The 9,585-nt window shown below is 40.3% G+C and overlaps 1 protein-coding gene across 1 annotated transcript; it reads left to right on the top strand.

The window, feature by feature from the left end:
* The first annotated feature begins 1,536 nt into the window (after window positions 1–1,536).
* LOC120184744 (dnaJ homolog subfamily C GRV2-like) lies at window positions 1,537–7,909 on the top strand. Its single transcript, XM_039189157.1, has 13 exons — window positions 1,537–1,981; window positions 2,082–3,092; window positions 3,231–3,611; window positions 4,043–4,180; window positions 4,447–4,712; window positions 5,407–5,879; window positions 6,014–6,169; window positions 6,277–6,358; window positions 6,447–6,521; window positions 6,607–6,620; window positions 7,144–7,438; window positions 7,518–7,593; window positions 7,632–7,909. The coding sequence occupies exons 1-13, from the start codon at window positions 1,537–1,539 to the stop codon at window positions 7,907–7,909; spliced, it is 3,690 nt and encodes a 1,229-aa protein (XP_039045088.1).
* The last annotated feature ends 1,676 nt before the right edge of the window (window positions 7,910–9,585 follow it).

Here is a 9,585-nt window from a genome sequence, read left to right as displayed (position 1 = left end):
GTTAGCTGAATGCTAGACATGACCATTTTTGCTATTATGTTAACCTAAAGGCTCAGTGTGGTTGGTCTCTACCCCTGAATCATTTAACATTTAACAATCATTGAAGTTCACGAGGGTAAAAGTGTTGTTGGTTAAGTAAAGCTTTAAAGAATTTCAAAATTGAGAAATGCAATTCTCTATTTATGGTTCTAAAGGCATTAGCGGATACTTCTTTGGATAACGTAAGCAAAAATTAATTGCTATATTGCCTGACTGATAAAAGTGTCAAATTGATAGTTCAGCATATAGAAGAAGTGTTACTTGTTGCACATGCAGATGGCTGATAAAAAGTGTCAAATCGATAGTTCAGCATATAGAAGAAGTGTTACTTGTTGCACAATGCAGATGGCTGATAGTACCTGCTTGATCTTTTTTGAAGAATTGTTTGTAGTAAGATAAATCAAATGCTGAGAATATTCCTTAGAGGTTTGCAGGTTGTTATTGTTCGTCCTTTGTCTTCTGTGAGCTCACTTGTTCGATTTTCAGAGGAGCCCCAGATGTTTGCAATTGAATTCAATGATGGATGCTCTATCCATGTGAGAACAAAATCTCTATCTTTGAAAGCTTAATGTTAAGGGCATGCAGCTTACGTGTGTTTTATGGCTCACAGGTCTATGCAAGCACCTCACGAGATAGCTTATTGGCAGCAATTTGTGATCTGTTGCAAACAGAAGTAGGTATACCTGTTCTGTCTAGCACACGAACGGGTTTCTTTTCTCTAATCATCATGATTACTATTTTTGATATTTTAATTTCTAGATAACTTAAATAGTTAATGTTGCTTGCTTGATCGTCTCCTTGTCCAGGGTCAGTGCCCAGTACCCATATTGCCAAGGCTGACAATGCCTGGCCATTGCATTAATCCACCTTGTGGGAGAGTTCTTTGCAATTTGGAAAACAGCGCCCTCTTGCCGATGTTGAAAGTTCATCCATACATTTGAAACACTTGGCTGCTGCTGCCAAAGATGCTGTTGCTGAAGGTGGTTCTATTCCTGGTTCAAGGGCTAAGCTATGGCGCAGAATTAGGGAGTTCAATGCATGCATTCCATATAGTGGGGTGCCTCCTACTGTTGAAGTCCCTGAGGTGACTCTGATGGCCTTGATAACAATGCTTCCAGCAACACCAAATCTCCCTCCGGAGTCCCCTTCCTTGCCGCCTCCTTCACCTAAGGCAGCTGCTACAGTGATGGGTTTCATTGCATGTTTACATAGATTGTTAGCTTCCAAAAATGCTGCTTCTCATGTTGTGTCTTTTCCGGCTGCTGTTGGAAGAATAATGGGCTTACTTAGAAATGGATCTGAGGGTGTAGCTGCTGAAGCAGCAAGGCTTGTTGCGGCACTCATTGGTGGTCCTGGGATACACATGTGCTAACAGATTCTAAAGGAGAGCAGCATGCCACAATTATGCATACCAAGTCCATATTTTTCTCTCAGCATGGTTATGTCATCATCCTTGTCAACCGATTGAAACCTATGTCTGTATCCCCATTATTGTCCATGGCTGTTGTTGAAGTTCTGGAGGCTATGATTTGTGATCCAAATGGTGAAACTACCCAATACACGGTTTTTGTTGAGCTGTTGCGCCAAGTCGCTGGTTTGAAGCGTCGTTTATTTGCCTTGTTTGCCCATCCTGCTGAGAGTGTTAGGGAAACAGTTGCTGTGGTAATGCGTACTATTGCGGAAGAAGATGCAATTGCCGCGGAGTCAATGCGCGATGCTGCTTTACGTGATGGTGCTCTGTTGAGGCATTTATTACATGCATTTTTCCTTCCTGCTGGTGAGCGCCGTGAGGTTAGTCGCCAGCTTGTTGCCCTATGGGCAGATTCCTACCAGCCAGCTCTAGACTTGTTGTCTAGAGTTTTGCCACCTGGACTTGTTGCTTATTTGCACACACGACCTGATGGAGTACCTGAAGAATCTATGCAAGAAGGATCATTGACAAGTAAAAGACAGAGGCGTTTGCTTCAGCAGAGAAGAGGTCGTACAGGGCAGGCTATTACAACAAGAGCAATCCTTACCCTCTGCTAATAATTTTGAGGCAGGTGATGCAGCAAGGCAGACTAATTCTGGTTTTCATAGGGTGGCAGATAATCATCAAAAATCAATTGCAGACCCTACCTTCAGTCAAGTTTTAAAACAATCTTCTGCTGCTCATACTGTCGAAAGTTTGAACACTGATGCATATTCGACTGGAATTTCTCAAAATGGCCATTCAATTATATCGGCTTCCAATGATTATCCGTCAACAAATGTGCGTGGAGTATCAGAAACAAATGCTTCAAATTCAGTTTTTTCTGATGTCAATGTAATTGGGTCACATAACACTGGTCTTCCCGCACCTGCTCAGGTTGTCGTGGAGAACACACCTGTTGGATCTGGATGCCTACTTTGTAATTGGCCTGAATTTTGGCGTGCTTTTAGCCTTGATCATAACCGTGCTGATTTGATCTGGAATGAGCGTACTAGGCAAGAGTTGCGGGAAGCTTTGCAAGCTGAGGTTCATAAATTGGTGTTGAGAAGGAACGGACTGAAGATATTTCCTGGAGATGCTACGGTAGAGAGTATGAGTGGCCAAGATAGTGTTCCCAGGATCTCTTGGAACTATTCTGAATTCTCTGTTAGTTATCCTAGTTTGTCCAAGGAAGTTTGTGTTGGTCAATATTATCTGCGTTTGCTGCTTGAGAGTGGTAATAGTGGTAGGGCACAGGATTTTCCACTTCGTGATCCCGTTGCTTTCTTTGGAGCACTCTATCACCGGTTCTTATGCGATGCTGACATAGGCCTTACAGTGGATGGTGCTGTTCCGGATGAATTGGGTTCTTCTGACGATTGGTGTGATATGTCAAGATTAGATGGCTTTGGAGGAGGTGGAGGCTCTTCAGTTAGGGAGCTTTGTGCACGGGCAATGGCAATTGTGTATGAACAACATTGCAATACAATAGGCCCTTTTGAAGGGACTGCACACATTACTGTTCTCTTGGACAGAACAGATGACAGAGCTTTGAGACACCGTCTACTACTACTTTTGAAGGTGCTTTTACTAACAATTTTAGGTGCTTTATGTATTTCAAACTATAAGAGAATCTTAAAAAGATCTGTGATGGAGGTTGATCTTAAGTCAAAAATAGATTTTGATTTCTGGTCATGATCATTTTGAAAGTAACAGCAACTCTCTATTTCTGTGTGTGCAGGTTTTAATGAAGATTTTAGCAAATATGGAATCTTGTGTTTGGTGGGAGGGTGTGTGCTAGCTGTTGATTTACTAACTGTGGTTCATGAAGCTTCTGAGAGGACCGCTATCCCTTTACAATCAAACTTGATTGCTGCTTCTGCTTTTATGGAGCCACTCAAGGAGTGGATGTATATTGACAAAGATGGTGCGCAAGTTGGGCCTTTAGAGAAGGATGCTGTCAGAAGGTTGTGGTCAAAGAAAGCGATTGACTGGACAACAAGGTGCTGGGCTTCAGGTATGCCGGACTGGAAGAGATTACAAGATATTCGTGAGCTTCGTTGGGCACTCTCTGTTCGGGTTCCTGTCCTTACACCACCGCAGGTACTGTCTTTCACATTTGGTCTGCATTTTGCACTACATTTCATCATGGAAGTGGCATGCAGTGTTTTGCTTAAATGGTGATAACTTTGGTCTATTATTCAATTTCTGCTTGTCAAATGCTTGAAAATCTTATTCTTTTTTTTAATGATTGGTATCATCTGTGGAGTGTATTCCTTTTTTAATTCCTTTTCTTTATGGAACTTTTAAATGGCCATTGCTGACGCGTTTCTTGTACTTTAGTTTCTTAAGTGGTGTTTCTTTGAGCCACTATAATGTTTGGGAACATTGAAATGGTTTGACCATACATGTTTATGATACTGTGTTTAATCACAAAGTGGCCGATGCACTGGTGTTGCTTTGGCTGTCACTTATAGTCGTAGACATCTTTTTTTACCTTCATATAACCTGGTATTGTTTCATGATGCCTTCTAATCAATAATTCTTTTGCAGGTAGGAGAGCTGCATTGTCTGTTTTACATAGCATGGTTTCTGCACATTCAGACTTAGATGATGCTGGTGAGATAGTTACCCCAACTCCTAGGGTAAACGGATTTTGTCAAGTCCACGTTGCCTTCCCATATTGCACAGGTACTTTTTAGTTGATAATTACTTGTGCATCCAGATATTGCAAGTAGAAAGTTGCACTTCCCTTCTTCATTTTTAAGAAAAAAATAGGATATGTTCCTTTTATAGTAGTATAACATATTTGTGAAGTGTTCCACTCATACAGTTGCATCTATTTTTTCCTTAAAAGGCTATGCTTTCTGGTGAGCCAAGTATTGTTGAAGCTGCTGCTTCATTGCTGAAGGCTATTGTTACCAGAAACCCAAGGCCATGATGCGTCTGTACAGCAGGTGCATTTTATTTTGCTCTGGCGTACCCTGGATCCAACCTCCTTTCGATTGCACAACTCTTCTCAGTAACTCATGTACATCAAGCTTTCCATGGTGGCGAAGAAGCTGCAGTTTCCTCTTCATTGCCCCTTGCTAAACGTAGCGTACTGGGTGGACTTCTCCCTGAATCTTTGCTGTATGTATTGGAACGTAGCGGCCCATCTGTATTTGCTGCAGCAATGGTTTCTGAGTCTGATACTCCAGAGATCATTGGACACATAAAATGCGTGCTGAAAATCTGATTTGCCAGGTGAATATTTTTAATTGTGCAATAGTATATTATCTTGATGTCCTTTACATTGTTCTTTCACATGCAAAAAATCTGGCATCTTTTCTCCTTCCTCTGATTAAGGAGCTTATTTACAAGCTTCTTCAATCAAGAATGGGGTTTTTAATGAGGCCTTCAATTCCTATAAAAAAAAAAAGATACTGGCATGGTAGAAGTAGGGTTTTATGTAGGGACCCATATGAACATTAGTTTATAGATTATGGCTATATAGTGTACTTTGGAATAGTTGATTAATGATATGAAGAAGCAATAATTTTCTGTATTAAAATAGAGAAAGCAAGTACTATATAAAATTAGAAATTGAACTTGTAAACGACTAGATGTGACATAATTACATTTTTCTCTTTTTCCCGGATTCTTTCTGCTACTATCTTTATGTGTGTTTGAGACAGATATACTTTTGTTTCTTTTTCTTTTTCCTGAAGCAATTGTTCCCCCTTTCTCCTTTGCGATCTTTTTTGTTTGGACAGAATCCTAATTATGTTTAGAGAGTGCAAATAGATGAGTGGAAACTACTTAATCAAGTATGGCTAGAAGATATATCTTTGAAGGCCAATTGTTAAAGATAAAGGTTAGAATTCTACTACTACCACCAACTGATGCATTGTTATTCCTTTCCAAAGGTTTTGCAGCATCTTGGAGATTTCCCCCAGAAATTGTCACAGCACTGTCATTCTTTATATGACTATGCTCCTATGCCACCAGTGACCTATCCAGAACTCAGAGATGAAATGTGGTGTCACCGTTATTATCTTCGGAATCTATGTGATGAGATCCGATTTCCAAATTGGCCAATTGTTGAACATGTTGAATTTCTACAGTCCTTGCTAGTAATGTGGCGGGAAGAGTTGACACGGAAACCAATGGATATTTCTGAGGAAGAAGCTTGCAAAATATTGGAGATTACCTTGGAAGATGTATCCGGAGATAATGCTGATCAGAAGGCGAATGGAGATATATCGATCATATCCAAGCAAATTGAGAACATTGATGAAGAAAAGCTTAAGCGACAATATAGGAAACTTGCGATGAAATATCATCCTGACAAAAATCCTGAAGGGAGGGAGAAATTTCATGCTGTACAAAGGCTTATGAACGGCTTCAGGTAGTTGCTTGCTCCTCAGTGTAGTGCATACTGACTTGCTTGGAAGAAAATTAATGATTTTCTTTATGTAGGCTACAATGCAAGGTTTGCAAGGTCCTCAGCCTTGGAGGCTGTTGCTTCTATTGAAAGGGCAGTGCATCTTGTATAGAAGATTTGGAGATGTTGGAACCATTTAAATATGCTGGTTATCCCATGTTGCTCAATGCAATAACTGTTGACAAGGAAGATAATTTTCTCTCCTCAGATAGAGCACCTCTTCTTGTTGCACCATCAGAGCTCGTTTGGCTTACGTAAATTCCTCTCCTACCTACATATACTTTTGTAGATTTAGTTTCCTTAAAATTTGACTTGGAGATTTCATCACTTCTACTTCCTTTCCTATTTTTTTTAATATTAGGTGTGCATCGTCCTCATTGAATGGTGAAGAACTTGTTAGAGATGGTGGGATACAACTTTACAACACTTCTCTCTCGTTGCATGTGTGTAGTTCAACCAACTACTCCTGCAAACGAACCGTCTGCTATCATCGTTACAAATGTGATGCGGACCTTTGCTGTTCTGAGTCAGTTTGAGACTGCCAGAGCTGAGATCCTTGAGCTTTCTGGACTTGTTGATGACATAGTGCACTGCACTGAACTGGAGGTAGTGCCTGCTGCTGTTGATAGTGCCCCTCCAGACTATTGCTCATGTTTCTGTGTCCCCTGATTTGCAAGATGCCTTGATAAAGGCTGGAGTGTTATGGTAAGCTTGCTTACCTTCTCATATTTGATCTATGATTTGAATGCATGTTTGCACCACCGTTGATTAGTTTATCTATGTCCATTTAGTCTGGGAAATACTTGATCTCTTCATAGTATCTTACAAAGTTACACTATTCACAATATCTTCTTTGCATCTTCTGTTATGTAGTCTTTCCATTGCTAATAAATAATAAACTTTTATAGAACCTTCTTGGACTATTGTGTTTCTTTCTTGAAGTCGATTACTCTTATATATTCCCAGGGAACATGCTCCAGTATAGAAATTATAGAGAGTAAATAGTCAGCTATTTGTTTCTTGTGGTTGCACACTTATGTTCAAGTTTTTGGTGTCGTTACTTTCTCCATCTTTCCTATTATTATACATTTATTAGGATTTTTCTGTTTTTATGCTGGATGTAAAAACTATTTCTACTGGATGTGCATGAGAATGACATTGTAGCAATCATATAAGTTACGTCTATAATCCTTTATTACTTGATAACTTGTGTCATTTGGATGTTTAGGTACCTTTTGCCGTTGTTGCTTCAGTATGATTCAACTGCAGAGGAATCTGATACAGCAGAGTCCCATGGTGTTGGTGCTAGCATTCAAATTGCAAAAAACTTGCATGCTTTACGAGCATCCCGAGCATTATCTAGGCTTAGTGGGTTGTGCTGTGATGAGAGCTCAACACCTTATAATGAACCTGTAGTTAATGCAGTCAGAGCTTTGCTAACTCCAAAACTTGCCAGTATGTTGAGAGATCAAGTACCAAAAGACCTACTGTCCATGTTGAACACGAACTTGGAGTCACCAGAGGTAAATGGTGTGCTTATTCTGTTGTTTCATTTCCATTACTTTGATATTGCTTAAAGTCTTAACTTCTTCTCTGTCATAGATAATCTGGAACTCTTCAACTCGAGCAGAATTGCTAAAATTTGTGGACCAGAAACGAGCTAACCAAGGACCAGATGGTTCGTGACCTGAAACATTCTCATCTTTTCCTATGAAGCACTGTCCAAGGAACTGTTTGTTGGCAATGTTTATTTGAGGGTTTATAATGATCAACCTGACTTTGAGATCAGTGAACCAGAAGCATTCTGTGTGGCTTTAATTGATTTTATAGCTTCTCTAGTTCACAATCAGGGCTCTATGGATTATGATGTTCAGGAAAAACCTAATATCAGCAATTCATCTCCTGAACCTGAGCATCAAAGTGATACAACTGGTGCTTCAGTAGATGAACAGGAAGTTCCTGATGATTCTCTGGCTGCTTCTGATATAAGATGAAAGATAAGGAAGAAAATGTGATGATTAAAAACCTTCAATTGGTCTTAGGTCACTACAGGTAATTCATTTTCTTGTGTCTACTATGTATAAAGAATATGGTACATCTGTATTCTAACACTTATCTTTTGCAGAACTTGCTAACTGCATATCCTAATTTGGCATCCATATTTTCCACTAAAGAGAGGCTATTACCAATTTTTGAGCTTTTCTGTGGCTGTTGCATCAAAGCAACATTCCTACTATGCCTGAATGTTCTCTCTCTTGACTACATATGCTCCTTGCTTGGAGGCCATGGTTGCAGATGGATCTAGTCTTCTTCTTTTGTTGCAAATGCTCCACTCTGCCCCTGCTTGCCGTGAAGGGGCTTCATGTCCTCTATGCTTTGGCAAGCACGCCTGAACTTGCTTGGGCAGCTGCTAAGCATGGTGGTGTTGTGTACATTCTTGAACTTCTCTTGCCTTTACAAGGTAATTTGTCTTCCTCTTTTTACCCTTTTTTATTTGGAAAACAATCTTGTTGATATTAAAAATGGCCGTGTGCAGAAGAAATTCCCTTGCAGCAAAAGAGCGGCAGCAGCCTCTTTATTGGGTAAACTTGTTGCGCAGCCAATGCATGGTCCTAGAGTTGCTAACATTGGCTAGGTTTCTTCCTGATGGTCTGGTATCAATCATAAGAGATGGGCCTGGTGAAGCTGTTGTGTCTGCCCTTGAACAGAATACAGAAACACCAGAACTTGTATGGACTCCGGCCATGGCAGCATCATTGTCTGCACAATTGCTACTATGGTATCAGACCTTACCATGAACAGATGAAAGGCCGTATCGTTGATTGGGATGTGCCTGAGCAAGCTTCTGCACAGCAGGAAATGAGGGATGAGCCCCAGGTATTACTTGATATAATTTCATCAAAATTTTTTTGTTATTTGCCCTGGAACTAATGGTTTCATAATCATGTAGGTTGGTGGAATCTATATTAGGCTATTCCTAAAAGATCCCAAATTTCCTCTTAGGAATCCCAAGAGATTCCTGGAAGGGCTACTAGATCAGTACTTGTCATCTATCGCTGCCACACATTATGAGTCTGAATCTGTGGATCCCGAGCTTCCTTTGCTTCTTTCCGCTGCTTTGGTTTCATTATTGCGAGTGCACCCTGCACTTGCTGACCATGTTGGTTCTTGGATATGTGCCCAAACTTGTTGCTGCTGTGGCTTATGAGGGGAGGAGAGAAGCAATGTCATCTGGGGATATGAAAGATGGAAATAATACTGCAGACAGGAAGGATGAATCTGATGAGCAGCCTGCACAAAACTCCACAGGAACGCGTTCGCCTTAGTTGTTTGCGGGTTCTGCATCAACTTGCTGCCAGTACAATATGTGCTGAAGCCATGGCAGCCACTAGTGTTGGAACAACGCAGGTATGTGTTCTAATAACAACCTTATTTGTTATTTTCTTTTGCCTCGCAATGCCTTTTAGTTTTACGCATTCTTGACTGTAATAGATTCTCATGAATCACGGTACTTTGTTAGTCCTTGTCCTTTATATCTTTTTCAGAAGTTTCTCTAGTAAGGAGATTGGATTGTTTTCGCCTGTGTTGTACTTTTGATCATTTTACTGCTCTTCCCTTGAATTTTTTCTTCTTATTTAACCAAGAAAATATAATTGCAGGTTGTTCCCCT

Source organism: Hibiscus syriacus, unplaced genomic scaffold (assembly GCF_006381635.1).
Source record: "Hibiscus syriacus cultivar Baekdansim isolate YM2019G1 unplaced genomic scaffold, ASM638163v2 tig00000340_pilon, whole genome shotgun sequence".
Taxonomy (NCBI): Eukaryota; Viridiplantae; Streptophyta; class Magnoliopsida; order Malvales; family Malvaceae; genus Hibiscus; species Hibiscus syriacus.
The sequence above is the reverse complement of the archived record's forward strand: the minus strand, read 5'-3'. Positions and strand labels throughout refer to the sequence as shown.

What these genes read in the sequence shown, in the direction of transcription:
- LOC120184744 (XM_039189157.1), top strand. Translation starts at nt 1,537, where the DNA reads ATGGCTGTTGTTGAAGTTCTGGAGGCTATGATTTGTGATCCAAATGGT. An exon ending in GCTTTTACTAACAATTTTAG is followed by an intron (nt 3,093 to 3,230) that starts GTGCTTTATGTA and finishes CTGTGTGTGCAG; the next exon opens with GTTTTAATGAAGATTTTAGC. An exon ending in AGCTAACCAAGGACCAGATG is followed by an intron (nt 7,594 to 7,631) that starts GTTCGTGACCTG and finishes TTTCCTATGAAG; the next exon opens with CACTGTCCAAGGAACTGTTT.